The 25,667-nt window shown below is 39.7% G+C and overlaps 1 protein-coding gene across 2 annotated transcripts in view; it reads left to right on the forward strand.

Moving 5' to 3' along the window:
• Nucleotides 1-260: 260 nt before the first annotated feature.
• Nucleotides 261-25,667, forward strand: part of GLI3 (GLI family zinc finger 3) — a gene marked incomplete at both ends in the record, with an annotated part of 186,634 nt that continues 161,227 nt past the window's right edge. For both annotated transcript variants that reach the window (XM_084208535.1, XM_084208536.1), the window contains one exon: nucleotides 261-384. In XM_084208535.1, the coding sequence (XP_084064661.1) occupies nucleotides 261-384 (124 nt within the window). The remainder of the gene's footprint in view (nucleotides 385-25,667) is intronic.

The raw sequence follows: 25,667 nt of genomic DNA on the forward strand, positions 1-25,667 counted from the left end.
GATGTTGATTCTCTTTAAAGGCAAATATGCTCAAGTTTTGGTGTTAGTATTTCTTTAAATTCCTCAGGAATTCATGCATGCAAACATGATTTGATGAGCTTACAGAACTGTGAACTGCTAATTCAGTTGTGCTCCAGGCTCTTCTTCAGGTGAGAGGGGTGAGAAGACTTGGGCTAAGCTTTCAAACAGTCTTTAGAGTTTATGACTCTTGTTTCATTCAGGTATTAGTGCAAGGAGAGCTGAAGTAATGAGAAGTCATCATGGAGGCGCAGTCCCATAGCTCTGCCACAGCTGAGAAGAAAAAAGTGGAGAATTCCATCGTGAAATGCTCCAGTCGAACAGATGTCAGTGAGAAAGCTGTTGCCTCCAGCACAACTTCCAATGGTGAGTAACAGCAGGGATTTACTAGCAGCCAAACCTACAGTAATTTTATGTTCTCTGCATTCCTTGTGAATTGAGCATTTGCACCTGGATCAGTGTTTGTTCTACAGAAAGTCTAAAGAAAACGAATGGAGGGAGGGGTGGTGGTGGTGGTGGAAAGTGGTAGGATACAATAAGGCCTGTTTTGGCGTCATGCATAGTCTCTTTCTTCCAGATGTTCTAATATGAGATGTAAATGTGCTAAGTTATTTATTATAGGAAGTTCCTGGTTTTGGTGTTTTGGAAATTGTCTTGATTACCCCGCAGGGCCCGCAAGTGCTTTGCACTTGGCCATTGAAATCTCTTACGCTAGTTAGGTAATTAGTTATTACTATAGAGACGGAGGTAGGTCTGTCAAAATTAATGGCAAAGGGTTTTTTTTTTTTCCTTTCACAAATAAACTTCCTTCTCGGAAAGGGCTGTCCCACCTCCCCACAGTTCCTTAATGCCCGGAACAAGACATCAAGCTAAGTGTGTATCCTCTGGTGGATTGATTTCAAAGTTGTGAATGTACAGCTTGTAGATTTGCAAAACTGCACTAGTTTGCTTAATTCTCCCCAGAGAGTATATCTCAGTTGACAATTTTACATATTCCCTGCCTCTCAGAAGAGTGTGAGCTAATCCCAGCCCTAGACCTTTTCATTGTTTGGTATAAGAGGGCTGAGCATATTGATTCCTACTAATGCAAAACTCCTGTTGCATTAGGAGAGAAAATTGCTTGAAATGGTGTGGGCAGACCTATGGATTTTGGATAGTTGTGGAGTAACTGCTAAAACTGCTATTTTTTTATAAATTGGTCTAGTTATGGCAAAAAGTAGAAAATGCCTTTCTGTATTTCTGGCAAAACATTTCAGTTCACGCTTTCTGTTTCCATTATGCTCACTTATCTGGGCTTGTGGTCCAGGTCAGGTTCTTACTTTGATATCTTGAATAAAGATTTCTGCTTTCTCAAAGAAACAGGTTATGTCCCACTAGACTACAGGAGAAAATACATGAATCCTACAGTCGTACTGGAGGGGAATGTCCATGGGCCAGTAAAAATTAGATGGCACATGTCCCAGTATCCTCCTTTGTGACTGGACTTCAGATTCAAAGCAGACTCAACACCTGCTGACCTACTAGATGGAGTTGATCCCCATGAGAGTATAAAAACCCTTGAGCTGCAATGGAAAAGGTTGAATCAGTTTTCTAAGGCATATGAAATTAGATCCTCAGCTGGTGAAAGTCAGCACAGATTCGTTGCTGTCAATAAAATTACAGTGGTTCACATTAGCTGAAGAGGTCCCCATTGTATTTTTTTTAATCGATAATAGGATTTTCCACATTGCCCCAACTTTTCAAGCAGATGTACAGTTAAACACATACGCATATTCTTTGATGTGTCAGGGGTTTGTACTCAAACATTCATCTCTGACTGGTTGGACTAGCTTAAATGTTATTGGTAAACATTTAGATTTAGAGGGCTTAAATTAAAGCCTTCAAGATGTTTTTGGCTAATTCTGACACTGATTACTTGACAACAACACCCTGTTGTCAAGTAATTTTCTTTCTTTAATGCTAGTTTTAGTTCTTAACTACATGCTTCACCTATGGGAGTGTTACTGCATAGCAGGGTCCTCCAGCTCCCAAGAGCTGGAAAGACTTCAAGTCTAATGAATGACTACAAAGTTGTGTCACTGGAATTATCTCCTACTAATGGAAGGAGATGCTAATGTAGTACACATCCTGGGGCCCAAGGCTTCCTTTTCTTAAGTCAATGACAGTTAACTTTGTTTTCAGTGGGTAAGTGTTGGCATTGTTAGTCTTTGTATTTAAGGAAGTCACCAGGACCTCCAAGGTTTGGGTTTCTAATCTATCTTCATGCATAACAGAGGCACAATGTCTTTCCAGAGATGCAGAGCTGACCTTCAAAGGGATAAAAAATTCAATTCTTTCTTTGATATGAAAAATTTCCTCTTAGTCTAGAGACTTCGTGAAGCATGTACCAAAACAAATACTAGTACTAAAACTTTAGGAACTTAAATGTAACTATTACTTTTGCAGTGTTTTAGAAGTTTTGCTTCTTGCAGATGTGATTGTCATGATAATGAATTTTGGTTACAGGGACAATTTGCATGAAAGCTGGAGCTTGCATCGCATTTGCATCTTTTGTTCTTTAATGCTGGAATGAGTATTACTACAGGAACATCATCAGTTGCTATAAGACACCACTCCTACAAAACATGCAGCTTTTATCGATTCAGTGCCTCTTTTTTTTCTGCAAAGGGCTGTGGTAATGTTAAATGTTGTGATTTGCATTTGAATGCTCTGTTAAACAAGGTAAGGTACCCTTAAAAATAACAAAAGGACAGAATGATCCCTGCTGTTCTTCTCAGAAGACTGATGTCATTGCAGAGCAACATCTGCCTATCATACCAATGTCACCTCATAATCATGTCTGATATCAGTGCTTCTGTCCTTCTGGACAACTCATGAATTAACAAAGTTTGCAGGGTAAAGTTTTACTGATACCTGTCTGAGGTGTGATGTACAGACAAGTATTTTCTCAGTATCTCTGCTGTCTTCTGAAGGACTCAGAACTTGGATCATAAACAGATGGAAAGCTGCTAGTTATAGCTTTTATGCAAGTGTACAGTCTTGAGGAAACAAAGAAAATGCCATTATTTCAGCAGCTCCCAGAAATAAGTGACACACCCAGGGACAGGATCTATGTTAATATGGCTAGTGAGTGTAGAAAACTTTTAAATCATATATTGTGCAGACTGGGTGTTGAAGTGTCTGATGTAAACCTAGATGCAAGGGAAAGAAAGTGGGAAAAGTGACCTGGAAGGTCACCTGAACAATGCAGTAGAAGTTCTGAGGCTCAGACTAAGGGTGCCCTTTGGAAGGTAGCAGCTGCTCTGTAGTCTCAAGCACTGAGCAGGTACGGGTCACAGTTTACAAGTTAGCCACTGCTGCTGAGTTCCTGTCATTACTTAATGCCATAAAGATTTCTGCTGCACTCACCTGACTACAAGCTCTGTATTGCCAAGATGCTTGCAATGTGTTAGATATGGACCTGCCAGCATTTCCATTATAAACAGCTAAATTTCAGGATTTATAACTAAGCCATTAAAATTTGCTCCAGGACAATACATGTACTGGAGCAAATGAAAACTTCTTTTAAAATACATGTGATCAAAAATTTTTAAAAAAATCATAATTTGTAATGACTACAATGTAAAAGGAAATGTAATAAGAAAAATCTTTGGTGCACATTAATTCCCAGTGGAACCACTCTTGCTTTGTTTTAAATTAATTTTTGCAAGCTTTTGGTTTTTTTCCTTCTTTGTGTTTCATTTTGTGTGTCTCAAACAAACTGCGTGCAGTTTACTAGGATTGTTCCTTTTCATCCTTTGTTTGACTTCTATATTTACTGCTAGACTAATATCCAGGGGGACAAAAACTTCTAAAGAAAACTGCTAATGGAGTTGTTAATTCGCAAAAGGCTGTATGAATAAAAAAAGTTTGTGCTAGCACATAAAGTAAGCTTAGTTTTGTGTTTGGTGGGATTTGATAATCTCAGGCTGATCTGCTTTGGCAAGGTAATAACAACAACAAATAAATCATGTTTATGTCATGGCTGTGCCCCTCATGTTACAGTGGAATAGAGGCCAGTGCCCTGGACCACCTGGCTAATGGGGCTGTGTTGTGGGGTCTTGTCTTCTCATGCACATTTGTGCCACTTCTCTGGAAACAAAGCACTCTGTCCCTTACCACGTCACAGCATGGATTTAGGTTGTTCTGAAGGTTGCTCCATGCACACTCAGGTTTCTATCAAGTTGTGCAAAGAATGGCTTTCTTAAGGTGGCATGGGTTGATAAACTCATTGCCATTAGTTCTGTGCTCCCATCGGAGAGCCTTTGTCTGGTGTTGCAGTTCACAAAACTTGCCTTGCTAGACCTCTGGTGGATCATACAGTACCTCCTGTAATTTCAAGTAATTCCAGGGTTAGCAAGAATTCATCAGGTGAATTCTGGAAACGTTGCAGGAGTCTGCCCAGTGCCTTGTCTTGGTGCATTGTGATGAATGCCTGTGTTAAGGCTTGTTCTCACTGCTCCTCCTCCGTGCTGCTCCTCGGCCCCTGTGCCTCGCAGCCTGACGGACGAGCTGTCTGAGCCCACGGCACGCCAAGTCCATATGTCAGGCTGAGTGCTGCAGTGCTGGAGCAGAAAACTGCTTGCTGCCATGCCCTGCCTGTGCAGCTGTGCTGCTTGCACTGGTGCAGTGCCCTCCTGCTGCCCCGGCATCAGGAGCTGCCAGCCTTCCCGAGCATTGCAGTAAAGTCATGAACTCCAGTCTGGTGAACTTAAATAAATGACTTGCTTTAGCCACGGGACTAGTTCTGTTTGCCCCAATAATGTGGGTATTTTGCATGCTTACAATTAGTCAGTGGCTTTAATGCTTTACCAGGCTGGCTGCTTTGACTCTGTGTTCTGTTTTGCAGGTGAATTGGATTTATTCTTAGGGTGCTTCCTTAAAGGCATTGTTTAAAAAAAACCCATGCTGACTTCACATAGCCCTCAGCTCAATGCCACTTGGTTTTTTCTCTTAATCTTTACCATAGATATAATTATTTTTTCGGCCTTAATTTCAGAAAAATAGAGGGAATTTCTGTAAGGACTGAACTGATACTTGTACAAGGCAAGACTGCACTTCCCAGCGTTGCTTGGAGAATATTAGGAAATTGTGATGCTGTATTCAAACCTGATTTTTTTACTGTTGGGCTTGTGAATTTTGTTGGCGACTTGAATGCTTTCCTCTTTTGGACATTTTGTCTCAAAACTGATGTTTTTAATGTTTCATTAAAACAATGCAGTTATTGTATAGGAGCTCTTTCCTTGTCTGACAACCAAGCACTTATTTTCAGTTTGATATGTTTTGTCTAGTTTTTGACCCATGAGCTTGTTCCAGTGTAATCTGATATTTCTTATTAACCTATTACTCTACCTTAAAAAAAAGCTAATTATAAACATATGTAGGTTGTGGACTTGACTACCTTTATCAGAATCAGATAGTTATTGAGAACATACTTTAAAGTGATAGAAAGCAGAAATTATTATCTTAATGATGATGTAACTTAAAACCAAGCTTGATAGATGAATAAATGAGAGGAAGTTCATGTGTCCACTTTGATTCTTTCAGAAGAAGAGCCAGCTTCATCTAGGTCTATTTTTTTTTCCTTCTTCCTAGTACTTTCAGGGTTGATTGAAGGAAGTATCCAGCCACCCCATAAGAATTACATTTCCTGTTTAAACTTTCAGTTGGTTGCTTGTCCTGCTTGCTTTCAAGCCTTACCATAAAATAGGTGTTAATCATAATACCCATTCTTGGCCCCCTTGTTGGACTCATGTGCTCAGGGTCCTGTTGAGAGGTCAGGGTTCAAAGGGGGTTGTTAGGTATCAAGAAACATTGCCTGTACTATTTTAGTGACTTGCAAATTGAGCCCTGAATTGATTATATGAGACCTGATTCTATAAAGTCATCAGGAGATGCCATCGTCTTCCCCTGAAATCAAAGGGGATGGAGGCACCCTCTTCACTTTCATTTTCAGGTCAAGGAAGAAACAACATCCTGTAGTTTTACATGCTGGAAATGATAACTTCAGTGTACATATTTTTCTACCAAATTTCTTTTTCAGCAAGACAAATACTGCAAGTAATCCTATCTACAAGTGGTGTAGACCAGCAAGAAAGTTAAGGGTAAACTAGCCACATGTGGTAGCCCAGAAAAAATAAGGGCAAAGGCTGAACTTGTAAGAATTTTTTGTACTCTTCTGTTCTAATATTTGCAGCCAGGTTGTAAGAGGATAAACTTAAAAGAAGGCATTTTTCCTAGGGGAGAATAGGCTACCCTGATGCTTGGAAGTATTGGAAATGAAAGTATTGGAGGTTGTAATTAAATGGGGACTGCATGTCTTGGTGTATTGTAATCTGGTGTGAGTAGCTGATTAAATACATGTTCTTTTGGAGTAATGCACCCATGGTCCTTTATGCTTACTAATAAAATTTCAGTCAGCAAGTTATGGCTTATTGTAGGCTGTAATAACTCATTCTGCCTGATACTATTTTCTAGTGTTGTTCCTCAGTGAGCCAGCTGTACATGTACCCCACTCTAAACCCAGTGATCTGCAAGTGCAATACAGTATTGCTTCATTAATTCTGCTGAGATTTCTCTCGTTTCCCCCCCCCTTCTCTCCCCTCCCTGCAGTGGTTAATAGCATAAGGGATATTAAATGTCAATCCTCCTGTATCCCTTTGCAAGTTCCAGAAAGAGATGATTGAGTGGCTTATCCCTGCAATCACTGTAATCAGTAAGTAATGACTTAGCATCCTGCTGGATAACATGAGGTGGAATCAGGAGAAAACATTAGTTAGCAGCAGAAGCTTGCCACCTGTTCAAGGTGGAGGTTAAATTTAGGAAATTTTACACTGGGGAGTTTTTTTCCTGAAAAGCAACAACAAAAAAAGACTCAACCCTAAAACACCCAAGCAGCCATATTAAAATTGTACCTGGCTTTTGACACAGAAGTAATAATAATAATAAAAAGGGTTTAAACTGTGTCTCTGCAGTATGGTGGTGGTACCATGCTCTGTATCTTGTGCTTTGCAGGAGTCTAATGTCAGTCAGAATTCAAAAAGTTCAGCCATTACAGCCCACAGTACTGGTGAGGAGGAAGCAACCAAGAGGTTTGATCTTTAGAAAAAGGAAGGCTGCTGGCAGCTGAAACTTCAGTGATACTGTTAGCCTTCCCCAAAAGGCTAACTCACTGCCATCAGGTGCAGGTCTCAGGGGAAGATACCCTAAAAGTAAAGACCTTACACTGCTGTGCCAACCTGTGTCACCAAAGTGGGGAGGCTGTATGGCAACAGCACTGCTGCTCCAAGTGAGGGCATCTTCCTCCCAGCTGCTGGAAATGGGTGTCAACAAACAAATGGGTGCCAGGCTGCTTGGAAGGATTGAAAGGGGCACTTAAAGGCAAAAATCCTGGGTCCCAAGAAAAGAGAAGTGAAGGAGCTATGCAGAGCAGATGATCTTCTTAAAGTAAATAAAAAAGATTTTTAAAAAATCCTTCTAATTGACTTAAAGCTATGCAACCCTTCTGGCAGGCACTGTATTTGGCTTTATGATCTAAACTGTGTAAATTAAGGCAGTTGAAGTGATTAAATTACTTAACAGGTTTTCAAATGGCATTCATCTTTTCTAGTTGTTTTCTATTTCATGTCTGTCTTCAGTTAAAAGAAAATAACCAGGAATCAGTGTTGCATTTGATTATATCCCTGCTCTGTATGTTTCTATTTACTTGCCCCCCCTTTATTTTTTTTCTTCTTTTGTAGAAGAATCAAAACTGCGGCTTCTGCTTGCATAGAAATTATTACATATGCCAATAAGTGGGAGAAATGAGTTAAGGGTATAGTCTGTGATTATGTAAAGAAGGTGCCATATTAAAACTACATTTTCTGTATTCTTTCCAAGCCATATCTCATTATTTTGGGGTGAGAGTTGAAGGGGAGGGAGATGCATTCTTTTGACATCCCAACTAAAAGGGAATGAGATGGATTTTTAGTGCTGTGTTATTATCTTATTTCCCATTAAAAGTGTTTGTCTTTGATGTATACTGCAAATGGTCACAATATAATTTGCAGATTCTATTTTTGCTCATAAGGCTGGCAAGTCAGAAAAAATATTTGCTTGTAAATGTGATCTGGACCTACTGATGAATGCATACTTCAAGTTTGCAGAGGCACTTTGAAAAAGAGAAGCATACAGGAAATACTGGGTTTTCTGCAGATCATTTGAAAATTTGGCTTATAAGACTTATAAGTGTCAGATTATGAAAAAGCAGGTCCTCATCTTGTGCCTTCCGTCAACTGGAGTCTTGCTATACAGGAGCACATTCTTTGCACATGCCAGCCACTTAAAATATGCTGTTTTCCATTCATTTAGTACGACTTTTCATGCATGTTCCACATGCAGCCAAGTGGAAACTTAAGTCCCACAAATGCAATAGCTTGAAAATGCACACAGATGTCCCAAACCAAGGGGATTATTTTGTTCTGTTAAATAGAACAGGTTTATACTGATGCAGTTTTTCCTAAGATGAGATGATAAATTGCTGAAACTGAAGTTAGTATTGTAAACCATGCATCTCTCTGTGCCCCTGTCCTGTGCTTGCTTTTCTCATCTTTTCCAGTGTAGGGGTTCATACATAACAACAAAGGGTTTTATGTGTGGAAAAGTTCCTTCTGGGCCTGACCAGCAGTGTTTTCCCCTCCTCCTAGTCTTTCACTTTTCTGTCCTTCTTTCTCTCCTTTTCCTTCTCTCTCCTTTTTTCTTCTCTCTCTTTTCTTTTCTTTTCTTTCCCTTCCTTTTTTTTCCCCCCTTTCTTTTAGTTTTCAGAAAGTTGAGTTCCATCCCAATTATTAAATCTTCGGAGACCATTCCCACATGGTTCTGTAAATGGTAGCTTCATCCTGAGTTCTTTCATCTCTTTTCCTGCTCTCCTGGCTTGACAGTTGAAAAGGTCTGACTGTGCCACACAATGGTTTGATTGGTTTCTCTAGGGGAGGCTTTACCCTGCCTCATCATTCGCCAGGCAGGTGGACCAGAAAGTCTCTTGATTCTTTTGTTGCCTCTCAAAGTCCGAGGTCTTTGACTGAATAAATCCTCCGTCATGGGATAATTTGCTAAAAGGAGACTGAAAGATGTGAGAGAAAAGCCTCACTACTTGGGTGCTGAATTAATGAAATAACTGGGCCTTGGAGTTTGCAATTGAAAAATCACCAGGAATGCAATGGGTGGAGACAGGCTTCAGAATGCAAGCCCGTTACTTCCCTGTAATAAACTATGAGAGCTTTAAATGATATTACTAAATACGTCGGCTCGCCTGGCTGCCTCCGGTTATTTGCATTTGCAGCCCTGTTCATTTGGCGGGGGAAGCCCGAGCAGAATAAAAGTCGTTTTGGTACAGCGCCTGGTTAGTCATTAGATTATTACGAGGGGCTGGAAAGAATTCCATATGACAGAACTAGGGTTGAGTTAACACAGGACGAAAAGTAATTTACAGATAGGCTGTCCTCAGCCATCTTCGTAGGCCCTGATAAGGTTTCATTTCAGAATGGATAGGCGACATTTCCACTTACGGGCCCATTCTGCGACACCTGTGATAACAGCTTCTGGATCCTAATTGAAATTGGTTTCAAAATGGATTTTCACTTTTCTCTGTCTGTGGAAAATATTGAATGGACTCAGAGCTGCCACAGAGTATCCCAGACCTTGGAAAATGGAGCAAGAAGCCAGGATCATCTTTCATAACTGTGTCGATGATATGACAGTTTTGTTATCTGTCTTATTAATGAAATCATTGATCACCTGATGAGGGAGATAATAAACTACATTTTTGCTGCAGTTCAGGAAGCTCAATTAGATTTTTAAAAATACAGATGGGAAAAAAACGAACCAAAACAATGAAGTGAGTGTTTTCAGGTCTATTTTCAACTTTGCTTTTCTTGAAGATTTTTTACATGGAAGAAATCTCCGAGACTGTAAAATGTTGACTGCATCTTGAGGTTATTGAAAGTAAAACAAATCTGATGCTCATGTTAAGATGTACTTTCTTTTGTTGTTGTTGTTTTTAACAAACTGCACTAAGTAAATAACACTTAAGTCCTAATAAGTGCCATGGAAACTCAGATGAAAGGAGAAACAATGGAGCTCAATTTTGGCAGAAGTGGGATTAGTGATACAAACTCTCTGAATGCCCTGATGTGGACAAAGGCTGGTGCTAAATTTATTGAATGCTTGCAGTGATGCTGGTTCTCCTGAAAGTTATTTCTTCTTTAAAAATGGATGTCAGCCTTTATTTCTTAATATCTGCTCAGATATTTTGGGAAAATAAGGGGTTTTTAAAAATTTTTTTCCTTTTTCTTTTTCCTTTTCCTTTTTTTTTTTTTTTTTCTTTTTTTAATCAATGGACTTGAAGATATTTTAAAATGCGAGCAAATGTTATAAACTGCCTGCTCAGGATAAAATGTATGTGCAGGCTTCAAAAATAAAATCTGAAAGGATTTTGTGATGTGTTGTTTCTGTGGCTGTTTTCTAATTATTTGGGAAAGAGATAAATCTGTTGTTTGTGCTTGGTTGCTCTGGAATGTACGCTGTATTCCTTGAGGAAGATGGGAAGGGATAGTTTTTCTGAAGAGGGATGCCAGTGACTTCTCATATTTCACTGTGAATTTTATCCTAGGTGTTTCTTCAGTCCCTCCACTGGTGTGGGTCAACCTATACCCCTCTTTAAGCTTGAAAGGGGAGCTCTGATCAAAGGCTTGAATGATGTCACTGATCTCTGGTGATTGATTAGGAACAGAAGTTCTGGAGCATTTTGCATGTCTGCCTTTACCTTATCACTTCAAATCCATTAGTGCCTACCCATTAGGGTAGGTCTCAGTCAGGGAAAAATAACCTGTGCATGTATGTATATACACACATATATATGTCCCACAGGTCAATGCATATATAGAGAAAAGGAAGAGGAAAATGTACAAGCTCTGTGATATATTTTCCTTTAATATAAAAGGAAACAGTTTTTATTGGTCTGCATTGACACAGGGACTATTTATTAATTGCTAAGCTCTTGCATGTAATTCTTGTCTGTTCATCTGCCGCTTCTCTCACAGATTTATATCCATATAGGTCCCTTTCACATTGGGTTTTTGGCTGCTTTACTTTCATTCGCTGTAGTTTACCCAGAGAGGAATCGTGCCCCTGCTTGTTACTTCTTTTCCGTGCCTGGGGTGTATGTTAAGATCCACTGTGCATGTCAGTGCCTTAGAGATATTTTTTAATTAGACATTGAAAAATAAATACTTTAGGTCCTCAGTTTTTGGGGTTTTTTTTCAGAAGGTCAGAGCTAGCTGAAATGTATGTTAAGCTGCTGAGAGAAAAGATCTTTCATTTGTAAAAGAGTAGCAGTCCTCTGACTCTCAGTGGTGTGGGAGGCTGGACAATGGGGTTTACTTGTCTACAGAAAAGTGATGTGCATGAGCAAGCAGTACAGGACTTGAATCTGACTTCACTGTGGTATAGATGAGGAGGATGGGTGGTGCAAAGCTGGAGTCCTTTCCTAAATATCCTGCTTCTAATGGTTATTGTGATTTGAATGAGGACTTAAAAACTCCACACAGACTTTAAGAAGTTGGAGTTAATTAATTTTTCTGTTAAATGCAGGTTTTTAGTATGTAGAGTTATTAAAAAATGTCAGTGTTATTTTTGCGTATCTCTTTTCCCCTTTCTTTTTAGTGGGTTGGCGTTCCCTCTCTCTCTCTCTCTCTCTCTCTCTCTCTCTCTCTCTCTCTCTCAAACCTCCTTCACTCTCTCTTTTGCTGTTGTGCATTTCACACCAGGAGATGACAAGTCTTGTGATTGCAGCAGAGGCAATTGAAAGAAAATAAAAAGAGAGTTCTTTTTCTCTGGTGCTGGCCCATGAACATACCGTAAAAATTGGATTAGACACACCTAGACTTGGGATTGATTGCATCTTGAATGGGAAATTAGAACATCTGAAAAATTCCTTTTTGGATGGAACAGAAGCACAAGAAGGAAAAGTTGGATGGAAACCAGAGAAGAACTGTAAATCACTATTGAAGTTACTTCCTATGGTTTACCATTGGCTGTCAAAGAAAATTGCCTCAGGCTTGTTTATAGCTAATTCCCTCTACAGAAAACTTCAATTTGTGGACTGGCCTCTGAACGGGATTGATAACTCTGTTTATAGACCAGGATGGGTATCTAAAGATAACAGATAATGCAAATGAGCCTTTTTTTGATAAGCCAGGGAAGCAATTATGGATACAACTTGGTTGATGGATTTCAGAGTGCTTTTTCACAGATTATAGATTTTATTTCTTTTTTTGCATTATGGTTTTCTTAGCAGTGTTAGAAAAACAAAATCAAAGTCATTCAAATAGAGCTAAAAAGATGGAGTGGCTGATATAACCAGCTTTCCTACCACTTGTAAACATAGTGAATCAGATTAAAAAAATAAACAGGCAGTCCTCAGCCTTCTCTGGGAGAAATATGATTTGATAAAAATGTGTGTTTAATATTCAATTTACGGTTTCATCTGAAGTGTGTAAACCTAGATGTCCCATGGGAGTTTACAGCCCGTTCCAACTTCAACTCAGATAAAATGCTCCTCATAAACTGCCTTCCTGCTTTTATTTTTGGATTTGTATTTCTGCTGGAGAGGAGGAGGGCGGAGGCTAGACCCTGCCAGTTGCTGGAGGCTGGCTCCCTGGGGTGCTTAGCATCTGTGATGAGCCCTTTAGCCTGGGCTGGTTTCAGCGCTGGCTGCATGGCATAGTGATGCAGAGCGGGCTCACTCAGGAGATGGCTGCACTGCCTGTTGTATTTCTCTCTCAACTCTATGGATTTTCCCTTTGGAAGTATCTGGGAATACTCAGCTTCTCACAGCCAGGATCTCTCTGTGCCTGGGGATTGCATCTGCTGGAGGTCAGAGGGAGGTTTGGTATTCTCTCCCCCTCTCAGGTTTTTTGCTTAACTTGATGGTAGTTCAAATTTCTGGGAGTTACAGGTTTCCCTACCCCTTCTTGGGGCTCTTGGGGCTGCTCCAAGTTGCCTGCACCGTGAAGATTAGGGAAATGCATCCCTTTCTGGGGTCAGGGCTCAAAACAGGGAATATGACTTACAGGATTCACAGCAAGACAGGGATGAGACAAAATTAACCCCATAAAAGGTATCTGTAAGGTGTGCTTGTAGTTGTAATTTCATATTGTTCTTTAGCGGTAAGATGGAGTTTTATTTAATTTTAGGCTGAAGTTCACAACTCACTGAAATACTGAAAAGGTTTTTAGCAACTTTAACTAGTTCAGGCTTTAATTAGTCTTAGGTATCTCTTTTCAGTCCTTACTCAAGCCATAATATTTTAGTTGGTTCTCTTCAGTAAGATATCTGGGCTCCCAGCACCCTTGATCACTGAATTATCACATCTCTGAAACTTGAGATAACTTCTCATGAAGCCATCTCAGGACCTCATCCTGGAAATATGCTTTCTTGTACAAAGTTTCTATTTGAAGACTCTTCTGTATGATCAGAAAGAAGGGAAAGAGTAATGATATCTTAGTTCCCATGCAGTTGTAATAGAATCACTCCTTGTAGTTTGAGCTACTCCAGGTTTCAGAGATTTGATAAGATCATGACTTGACCTCTGTCATGAAGTCAGCTGCCATTGACTTCCATGGGAACAGCATAGGAATCCTTTATTTTAATATATATGTTTAAATATTCAGTCACAAAGTGCTATAAAACCTGCTGGTTTTTTTCAGGCATTTTCAGGGCCTTCATAAAGAACCACACCTCTCGCAGTTTTTTCAGCAAAATTGAAAACAGCACAATTTTGCTTAGAGAAATGCCAGACTTGGAAGCTGCTTTCTGAACATTATTGTAAAACTTTTCTGAAGGTGTATATGATGAATTATTCTTCAGAGACATTTGGCTGAAGTTTGAGTGAATGGACATTAGTACTTTTCAAACACTGGGATGGGCACAGGATCACAGTGTCCCTGCCAAAAAAGCATGGATCTGGAATCACTCAGGGGATTTCTACCAATTTAACTTCCAACATTCATTTCAGTCTAACTCAGTGCCAAGTTTTCTGAAGTATTGTTCAAGGAAAAATAGAAATAGTAGGTTTTATTTTGTATTTTCAATTCAAGGTGCATCAGCATATTCTGACAGTCACTCTGAGCTTACATTATCTGTTCCACGACACCATTTTGTTTGCTGCTTTGGGAGAGAATAATGCTGCATATGAAAGAGTGGAAATAATTTTAAAAGTCCTGTTCTTAGCTTTGAACACTTTCTTTTGATTGTTCAGAGAACAGGGGAGGTAGATTAGTCTTGCTGTTTAAATTCCCAAAGACCTTTTTCTTCAGCCATCAAACTTAAATCAGAATTTAAGGCTTACATACATTTTTCTTGGCACCAGGAAATTATTTTTTTCCTCTGAGAAATAACCTTAGTATGAATGATACCAAAATATCTTAAGTAATAAAATATTTCAAGGGATTGTAATTATTGCTACATTTATCTTCAAGGCTCAAGGAGATGCTAAAAATAAGCCTAGTCCTAAAAAAATAATAATTATGTCTATAAGTGAATAAGAACCTTGAGCAAAGATATCAAAAGTTTCACCAGGTGTTTAAAGAGTGAAAGAAGGAAAGAAGACGGAAAAAAAAAAAAAGGAAGAAAGGAAAGAAAAAAAGAAAGGGAGAAAAAGAAAAGAAAAGAAAAGAAAAGAAAAGAAAAGAAAAGAAAAGAAAAGAAAAGAAAAGAAAAGAAAAGAAAAGAAAAGAAAAGAAAAGAAAAGAAAAGAAAAGAAAAGAAAAGAAAAGAAAAGAAAAGAAAAGAAAAGAAAAGAAAAAAGAAAGAAAGAAAGAAAGAAAAAGAAAGAAAGAAAGAAAGAAAGAAAGAAAGAAAGAAAGAAAGAAAGAAAGAAAGAAAGAAAGAAAGAAAGAAAGAAAGAAAGAAAGAAAGAAAGAAAGAAAGAAAGAAAGAAAAGAAAGAAAGCTTTGTGCTCCTCTGTGGTGCTCTCATTTAAGCAGATTTCAGGTGAATTTTTTGGTTGTCATGTTGGACTTAGGACTCTCAAAAATCAGTATTTTAGTATTAGGCAGAAGTCATAGTTGTAATAAGACCAGTACTTTAACTGCAGGAATGTAAGATCTTACAGGTAGGTGATAGAATAATTGATTTAGAAAAACTTAATTTTACTAATAGGTGAATCTGAGAAAAATATTGTATTTCAGGCTTCTTAATTGTGGGGCAAAATGTTACCTTTAGACACAAATCTTAGACATGAAGGAAGAGCAACAGAATTTTTTGTTTGCATGGGTGAACCCAATTTGGGCTACTGTTTTGTGCTTGCATTTACTCAGACATACTGTGCTAGATTTCCCTTGCCCTCTGAGAAGTGTAGCCTCTTCACTTCTTTGGGAGGTAAAGACAGAGCCCTTCACCCAGAAAAAGAACAGTTCAGGTGGGCACAGCATTTTCTGCTGGCTTTTTGACATCCTAGGGAAGTCAGACTTACTGGCCAGGGCTCAGTGCAAGTGGAGTGGCCCTGAGCATGTGCTCAGTGGGGACGTCATGGGCATCCCTTATATCTGCAAAGTCTCGGGCATGGTCTGACTGCATACAGTATTGCCTTGTACAGATGCTTCTGGATTTCCAGGAGTCTTGGCTGCTGTGGAAACCAAATCCTTGGCAGTCTGGTAGTGAAAGTCCCCTGTGTTGCAGGGTTGAACTTATTTTAATGTGGAACATACCTAAACAATGAGAAAATTAGAGGAGTCTAAGTAAAACCCTTTATTATATTGGGCTTATATTTTGTTTAGCAATAAAGAGAGCAGTGAAATTGCTTTTCCAAGGTTCTGCTGGAGGAGTTGCAGAGGGCAGTGTGTGTACATTGCAGGCTGTCAAGGTGTAGTTGAAAGGGAAAGCATTCAGAATTTAGCAACAGTCAATTCTTCAAAATGTAGAGAGTCCTTGAAGTTAGGTGGATGTTAACTAGAGGAAACATAAGCTATGAAGAGGTATGAAATGATCTCATTGAAAATCTGTTTCCCAACTTTGTGTCCCTTCAGGTTATAAACTTTTCTTTTCCTTCATTTGGAGTTCAGACAGAATCAGTCTCCAACCTGATAAATGAGACATAAAAATAAAAATGTGTAATAAAAGTAAAGATGTTGCAAACTGTGACCTGTCTCCTTCAGCTGTTCCCTTCTAGATAGGTCTGTCTAGTCTAAATTTTCTCCTAAGAGATCAGCAAAGACTCTGAAGTTGGCTCATGTGACTCCCATTGTGTGATCCTAGTCGACTTCAAGAAATAGAATAGAAAGGGAGAGGTAGTGAGGGCAATAGAAAGGGATAGGAATATTCTACTTAAAAATTTACAGTGCTTTCATCAAAATTTTTACCTTTTTTTTAATTTGGAATGTGGTACAATATTTCTGTGCTTTTAAAAAACACTTAGCTTCTATCCATAAACATGTATTTCTCCTTGTTCAGTGCTGGAAATGCTTTTGAGTGTCTTAACTTAAAAGAGACCATGAAGGCAGGTGAAGAGATGTTTTACCTTTCAGTGTTTTAGGAAATAAAAATTAGCAAACATAAGTAGGTGTCTGTTCTTTTATATTCTTTATCAAAATGCATGGGATGTGGATCAAATGACTTTATTCAGCAGTTAGCTTTTCCAGCTACCTTGAAATGGGAGACTGCAGGCAGTTGGATAAATTTTCTGGAAAGTTGCCCAGTTTCACTGCTGGTTATATAAGCTTGCCTGTATCCTCTGGGGAAGACTATTTTGTAACTCATTATATCAGGATAAGTATCCCTATGTTCCCTTTAGCTCTGGGAGGACAGAAGTAGATGGGTGGTATTTGGTGGTGGTGATGATGATGTTTCTCTCTCTCCTTTCTGGGGTTAATGAAAGACAGTCACAAGAAATCAGCATGCCACCCCTCTCTAATTTGCTATCATCTGAAAATAGCATGCAATGTACATTACTCACGATAAGCAGTTATGGTTGAGTTATACTTTATGTTGCAATTGCTATGTTTTTGGAATTGCCTAAATGATAGTTAAACTTGCTTTGGAGCCAGCATAATTAAGGATGTGTGACTGCCTTATTAGACTGCCTTGTTGGATTTCAAGAAACAAGCTTGTTTATATGCTGGTATATTATCTCTGAAGATGTATGCTGAGCTCTTGGCTCTGCAGCAGTTCAGATGGGATTTGAAGCCTTGTCCTTACTCCATTGGATAGCTGTTGACATCAAACAGAAATTAGTGAGTTTCGCATTTGGGACCAGTATTGTTAAGTCACCATTAGGGCAGATGAACCAGCTGGAATCTTTAAGCACTGCAGACTGCACCTTCTTGTCTTTGCCATGGTGGTAGCACTGGGAAGTATCTGTTTGTGGAGGCAGACCCTTTCTTTTATGAATGCACATTTCTTACTGGAACCTGTAAATGAGCACATGTTGGGTGCAGCTATACATGTTCCAATTCACCACTTCATTCTTCTTTTTGGGTTATTTAATGCAGAAGCATGAAATCTCAAAATTCTGTGCCAGTAGGGAGCAATCTAGCTTCATTATCTACTGGCCTAATTTTATATCAAGAACTGCCCTCAGCTTGGCAATAAACCTTTGCTATTGGGTACTAAGTCTGATGATGCCAGTTGTTGCCATTTTACAGTGCTCGTTCATGGTTGGAATGCCCTGAGGACTCTTGAAAAACTTTGAGTGACAAGGACAATACATCTAAAACACATTTCAGAATAAAAAGAAACCTGTTAGGATATTTGTGATCCACTGAGTCATTTAGCATGAAGGTCCTCTCAGACAGAGCAGAGAGATGATTTCCTGCCAGAACAAGTAAGACCTACAGTGGAGCAGATCTGTTGAGGGCAATATGAGGCTGGGAAGTGGACTGGATAATGACAGTGGCCACTGAGCTGAGGTGATACAACTCATGGTGGTTAGCTGAGGTGTCCACCTCATGGGGTTGTATAGCGGTCATGTATGTTACCTTAATTCCTTCTGTCTGCCTAACTGGTGGGGTCCATTGCTATTGTTGGAGAAGTCCCTTTTGTTCCTTGCCTGAAACCCATTAAGCTGAGTGGAGAAACTCCTTTTTGTAGGGCTTTCCATACTGTCCTAGTCCAACCTTTTACTGTAAAATTAATTTGAAACAGTGATTGCTTAAAGATGAGAACCTCACCTAAAAAGCCTAGAGCCACATAGTGGCAAATGGTCTCAAGATGCCCATGGGTGTTGCACAGGCGGCTCCCTTGGTGGAGTCATTTGTATTTATGTATGTTGGCAGGACTGGGATGTTGCATGTAAAATGCCCATCTAAGAATAGAGTTGTGGGCTGGATGAAATTGGAAGAGAGTGTCTTGGCTTCTTTTCATTGCAGTTGTAAGCGGAGGTTTCTCTCACGATTTACATGCTTCAGTGATTCAGAATAAAGTGGCAGGTGTGATTCTGAACATGTGAGTCTGCACTGGCAGAAGCAGTCATTCGTATCCCTTTTGCATATGCTCTGGTAGATGCTGTTAAGTCAATATTTACTTCTCAGGGAGTAAATGCCAGAGTTGTTCCTGAGAGCTGCTACTGCTGCATCAATGGAAGAGTTATTTGCTATGTCATCAAGTATCCTACAGTGCAGATTCCTGGAGTTTTAGAAGCATTGTGATTATGAGCTTGTGAACAGTAGCTGGAAACACGAACTGTGTTTTTCAGTAGCCCTGTACAACCAGATCACCTGTTTAGAAAGTGTTGCACCATGGACTCTCTAATGTTTCGCAAGCATTACAAACAGCTTGTCAAGTGTTTCTGCTTTAGGGTCTTCAACACCATCAAGGAATGTGTATTCCAGTTGGCATTACTGAACTTTTGGTCAGAAGTTTTATTTTGTTGGGTAAGGATGATGGGAGAGAGTTTGGCTAAGGACTGCAGGAGCTCTTTTAATTAGTAGGCTTTATATATGGATTGCATTTGTTCTGCATAAGAGACCCTCCTAGCAGAAAAGCAGTGGGCTTCACTGAGGATAACAAAGGTCTGATAGGAGGTGGGATATGTAAAATGATTCTTTTGTCTGAATGCTGAGGAACACTTTAAAAATGCTTTTTTTGTGTTAGATCACCATTTCCTGTGGAGGACCCACCTGTGCACATCTATGCAGCCAGGTTCTCTGTGAAGGGTGGGAGCAGGAAATCTGCAGGTGCCAATGTGTACTGCAGTGCTGCATCGATGCTAGGCACACCTGGCATTCCTTTGGTTTTCTGCATAATTGCATTACTCCTGCCTCCTTTAATTTCTGCAGAAGGTGCCTCCTCTTTGCAAATCTCTGGGAGGTAAGAGGGTTGTGTGAGGGGGCGTTATGCACTATTTGACCTCTGCATCTCATGGGATGCTTAAAAATCTTCTGGGAAAGAGACTGTAGCATAAGGCTTCTCAAGTCTTCTCCCTCTGCCTTTAAAGCCAGGGGGAGCATAACCTTTTTGGAATCTAGAGACTTCTGTGGCGTTCAGGGACTGATCCACAGCAGATTGAGGTCAGTACCCTCCTAATGGGCTTTGGCTGAGTCCCTCTGAGAACAGGAGCAATTGGCCCACAGAAAGGCTGCTAACCCATTTTTCACGCTTGCCTCCCCTCTGCTGAAGGAATCAAGGGGGAAAAGCATGACTCTTAATGACTGCTGATTATAAATAATTAGGAGTCATTCAACATTTACACTAACATATTTAGGTTGTGATGTGTTCTGCATTTATTAGAGTATTGGCTTCTCTCCTGTGGCTCGGTGCCTTTGCTTAGCATCTCTCACCAGTTCCCTGGGTAAACACTGGGGGAAGATGGGAAGATGGGCCCCCAGTTTGGCATCCCATGGAGGCTGGCTGCCGTGCAAGTCCCTTCTGTGCTGTGATTCACTATTGAACAAGTGATTAGCAAGTGTTGAGTTTTATCTTTAGTGCTTGTCCTTAGCTTAGTTGGATTTTGCATGGAGTGAGAATTATTAATCTGTAGGTGATGCACAACAGAGTCCTTACATAATTCAAACAGCATTGCTTGTGCAAGCACTTAACACACTGAAATATGGTAAAGCCACATTTGTGGTGTAGGGTCCAGTACAGAACTACCAGTCCCTATTGTACAAGTCATGGTGCACCAATCCTGCTGTTTTGGTATAACCAGAAGTATGTTTCTTCTTATTTGCAGATCATCTAACAAAATAATAACAGATGAATCTAATAAATATTCCAGCAATGTTTTCATGTGCTGTTTTCTGTAAAATAAAATAAAAACCTGTAGCATATGTTAGTTTTTCAGGGAAATAAGTGAAAAAAAAAAAAAAGAGTAAAAGAGTAACACCTCAAAGGCTAGATGTTAGCATTTATATGTACCAAAAGGAATTTTTAACAGACAAATAATAAAAAATAAAAACGTTTGAATTTGCACATCAGAAATGGTATTGTCTTCATCCAGTTCATAAATGTAAAGCTGAGGTGAAACTACACAGTTAAACTGTGATGTGACAAAGACAGCCTATAACCTCTTTAAAGTCCATATAAATCAAACCTTTAACCTACTGCTTTTAAAAGGGAATGTCTAGAGAATGCTTTTGAATAACTTTTTTTTTTTTTTGTATTCCATTTAAATGTAGATTTTTAAGGCCGTTAGTATAGTGGTGCATCTTTTGCAATGAAATGTTAATCAGGACTCTTTTGTAGCAATTTGGTTCGAAGATAAAATATTTAGTGCTGTTGTATATTGAGCCCACATTCCTTCCATACACACACAGGCCTTCACCCCCTCCCTCTTTCCCTCTCCTCTTTCCTTTTAATATTTTTTTTTCTTCACACCGTCAGAGTTGTAAGGAAATATTTTATTTAGTATCTGAAGGCCTGGTCTGTGCATTCCATACTGATAAAAACTGACTTGGTTATGGTTCTAGCAGATTGCTAGCACGGAACTAGCAGTAATACTTGGATGACTGAATATAGTTAATGTCCAGGATCAGTCTCTTTCCCATTTATCCTGTGTTACTGAGTAGGAAACAATTTTAGCTCTCTCTAGTCAACTTTGCTGAGCAAATTTGTGATATTAGAGGAAATCTGAGTTTCTATTTCCACTGATTACAGTAATTCTCAACTTGTAGATACAGCTGCATTATACAGTCATGTGGCTCCCTTGGGTTTTGGTTTGTACTGCTATAAGCAAAATACTCTAACATTCAAGGTAATGTGTGTGTCCTGAAACACACACGCTACTAGGAATTGGGTTACTTAAGTCTGTAAATCTAAGTGTATGCATAGACTGCTCACGGGTTCAGGGCTTACATAATCAGTTTATTTAGTTATTAAATCTCTGTTTCAAAGTTTGTAACTTCTGAAAGAGGTTACGGAAAGTAAATTTTGTTCTTACTAACGTTCCATCATAATGAGCCTAAGCTGATTTCCTCTGGTGTGATGGGTGAGAGTTTGTTCCAAGAAAAATACTTGTTTCACAGAAGTCATATTTCATTTAAAGTGTGATTGGTATTTTTTTGGGTTTTTTAAAATTGATATCTTGATCTTTCTGGATTTTTCTTTTTTTACTAATTTGACTATGTGCATTTTGATATAAGCCAAAATGATAGGGATATTAAACTTTAGATAATTAGATATTAGGATTAACATTAGACTGATTTAAATGGAGTCCCACAAAGCCTTAGACTTCACAATATAGGAATGTTCTTCCTCGATGTAAGGATTTACTTCAGTCATGTCTCTTGCGCATCATTTTCATTTTTTAAAGGAACATGTTAGTAAAAGAAGTCAGGAGTCACTCTGTCACAGAATGGCAATGAAAAAGCAATGTGGGATTAAAGGTGTAGGGTTTGCTTTCATTGAAGTGTGGAGCATGCATTTGGACTGTGAGGATGAGAGGAGCAAGGAAGATTGTCAAGTATTTATGCATTGGCCAGAATTTAGTGTGGGATTATTGTTTGTCTTGTATAAACTCTGCTTTCTGCAGCACCACCCGTGTCAGTGCAGCCAGCCTGTCGCTTTCTCTTCATAATGGTCACTGCACTGAAAGTACTCAGCATGCAGTTTTTTGTCTCCTTTTTAACACAGGGGGAAAAACTTCACCAAAACTCAAAAGGACTTGATGATGAACACTTTGACACCTTTTCAGACTCTGTCTATTAGGCTCTTCTTCTGAACAAAATGATGTCTTCTCACCTGCACCAACCTGTTTGCTGCAGGTAGATGGTATTGTGCAAACAAATGCAAACCAAGTTTAATGTTTGAACTCAAAATCCTTGCATGATTTACTTGGTGTGCAACACCCCAAAACTCTCAATGGTACCTCCAGTGGTTGGTATGAAAGTATTCAATTTGGGAAAACTTTGCCAGCCATGTTCACTTGAGCTCATGGTATCCCTATAGTTACACTGGCAAGTTAATACCAAAATAATGGCAGGTGCTTCAGTTTTGTATTTAACAAGAAACTATTATAAACATTTTCTGAATTTTTTTCCTTCACCAGTCTCTTCCAGTTCTGCAGGAATCACCAGAGCACCAGGAAAAAGATTTCTTTGACTATTGTATATGTGGACTCCATGTCTCTGAAAGAACAATTTTGGTATGGATTGAAGAGGCTAACAGCTTATTGCTGTGTACGTTCTAGATTTTATTTAGTCCTGATAAGGTCTGAAATTTTGGAACAAAATATGCTCCACTGATCTTTGAGGAGTTCCTTGTTCCATTTCACTGACATTTTTACTGGAATTATGAACTAAATTTCCATCTGGTTTCTAACAGCACAGCTACAGCTCCATTTGTCAATGACAAAACATTTTTAATGATACTTTCTTAGTTTTCTAATAAGGAATCTTGGTCTCCAGACATGAAAACAAACCAGTAAGCAGTAACCTGTGAGAGCTGAAATCAAGCAGGCAATGCTATTATATCAAGGTATGGTAAGAGCAATTGTGCTGTAACACAGGAAAGGTCAGCTTGGGCGCCAATAGGGAGCTACTGGTGTTTGCAGAATAGCTAAGATTGGCTTAGCAACTAAATCAGTGATAGTGTGCCCTAGGAAGGCTTTATTATGCAGCAGGTAATTTTTGCTCATGAAACTTCGTACGATAAGAGTCACTGAAGTCCCAGGTCAGCAGTGAGATCAATGACGCTCATTGATTATAAGCCAGGCCAGGCGAGAGGGAAACTCGTCTCCCCAGTGCTGTGCTCCTTCAGAGGCTTGGATCAGTTTTATCTTGGTGTTGCTTCTCTGAATGGCTCCTCTTGGTTTACATTGGTTTTAAGTGAGAATGTAAACAAGTTTGCAGTGTTTAGTTCGTAGCACTTTGTGTCATGTACCCTTTGGAAATACTTTCTGAGGTCCTCCCCAGGACTTTTGAGCATAGGTAGGATTCTTAAATTTTTAAATACCCTTAAACTGTGATTTGCCCTGGTTGAATCACCTCCAGCTGCCTTTCAGTCACTGAGCATAGCTTTACAGAGCCTTTAAATGGTGTTCCTTAATTGCTCATGAGCAATAAAAGAAACTCTTACACTCTCCAGACTTTCTTAAATAAATGAGTGTTAAATATTAAGCTGTCTCTTACAGTTAAAACGAGGCACCCTTGTTTTGTAGAAAGTGAGAGCTGGGGACCAAACCAGTTGCAATCTGAGTCTGATCAACTTGCTGTGCGGCTTGGGTCTCTCTTCTTTCAGAGCATGTTAAAGGGAGGGTTGTGTATCTTACACTTAGTTGTCTATTGTTTAGGAAGAATTCTGTATACAGAGGGTTGTTGGATGCAGATGTTTAAGCTGTACCTTGATGAGCACGAGGCCTGTTGTCCTGCTTCCTGGAGGACTTCACTGTCAATCTGAAGCCATGTATCATGCAGCTTCACTTCACCAGAAAAATGAGATCTTTTTCCTTTCCTTACCCACCCTTGCAAAAGGAGGAGGAGGAGGAAAGGAGTCGGGACAATAGAACAGTTTGCAGTGGTTTCCACTAGCTGCCTCCAGGAGGGAGGATCTCTTCAGGCTCTCACTCCCTACTGCCTGGGAGTGGAAGAGTGGGAAGCAGAGGGTGGTGTGCTGACTGCATCCCCATGAAAGACCGCTCTGAGCTCCTGCTGCTCTCTCCTCCCAGGCCTTTTGCCTCCATGGTGTGTTGTCTCTGTGGTAACAGGCAGCAGATATTATAGCTGGAGGTGTTGCCAGAGGCAGCAGCCTAGATCAAACTGGCCTTGCTCAGAGCAGGGCTAATGCTGTAGATGTTCCCTCTGCCAGGGCCATGGAGGAGAAATGGGGAGGCACTTATGGTGCTATAGGAGCGGTGCAGGAGGCAGGTCCTGTGCTCTCCTAAGACAGCAAAAGGAGCAAGGGCTCACAAGCTTGGCTGCTTTGCAGTCAGGCAGCTGCTCCTCATTTTCAGAAAAGGGAGTGGACTCCCACCAGCTGATGGGGGCATCAGTCCAGTTTTGACCATGGGAATTTAAGTCAAGGCTGTATTTATTTGCTTCCTGCTTTGGTTCATTTTTCCTTGCCTATGCTTTGTGGAGGTATGGTTCAGTCCTGGGCTGGGAAGACCGGGCTATGGGATGCTGGAAAATAAAATGGGAGTGGTGAAAGATGGTGGTAGATCAAAAAACAAGGAGACTTTCCCAACAGGGTAAGGGAAATGACATCTGGATTAAAAAAAAAAAAAGATAAATACATTTTTAAAAATTGCGATAGAAGGCTAGATGGCCAAACCAAAGCTAAAATAAGTGTTAAATAACTTGGAGAAAGACATTCAGTGGGTGGAGGAAGACAGACATAAGCTTAAAATGAAAAGAAAGAAAAATGAAAATGTGTGAGCATTTTTTTGGGGAAAGGATATCTATGGTAAATGAAAAGCTAATAGAAAAGACAATAGGGTAGCAGGACTAGGATAGAGAGAAACAAACAGAAAACCACCAAGTAGAGAAAAACATACAGCAGAGTTCCATATCTGAAAAAACAAAAAGACATTTTAATGATAAACCAACATACTGTTACTTTAACATACTGAACCCCAGTTTCTTGCCCTGCTTCTCAAACTCAGAGTTTCCTTCTGATTAATGAAGTAATTCAATACTGTGTGTGGAAAAGAGAGATGGCATTTTTACACCTATAGAAAGAGTGATGTCACATGTTTTGGTTAGGATGGTGAGAGTTAGAAAAACAGTCTGTATGAGTGTTTTTAAGTTGGAGGAGATGGTGAGATCACAGCTTGAGCTGAAATCCAGACATTCTGCTGAAACAACCTCATGCATAAGAAGTGGCCTGTAGAATTTTTTTCCTTAAGAAAGCCAAACAAACCTGAAACAAAAATAACTTCTCCCACAGTTTGGTGGCAATCTTCAGTCAGGCCCCAGCTGATGACTCTCACAACAGGAAACCTCAGTTTGCAAGTATTTTGAGTCACCAGGGTTCTCATTATTTTAAGTCCACAAGTGGTGAGTGGTGTAGTATGTAGTGGTAAACATGGAAGTAGAGTGGTATTTACAAAACCAGCATAAATCAGCTGGCATTGGCTTCTTGGTGGCAGAGTTCCTGGTAGAGCTGCCCAGGGGAGGATGACGGGAATTGTTACTGGTGCAGGA

The sequence above is a fragment of the Fringilla coelebs genome (genome assembly GCF_963513975.1).
Source record: "Fringilla coelebs genome assembly, chromosome: 1".
In the NCBI taxonomy this organism is placed as follows: Eukaryota; Metazoa; Chordata; class Aves; order Passeriformes; family Fringillidae; genus Fringilla; species Fringilla coelebs.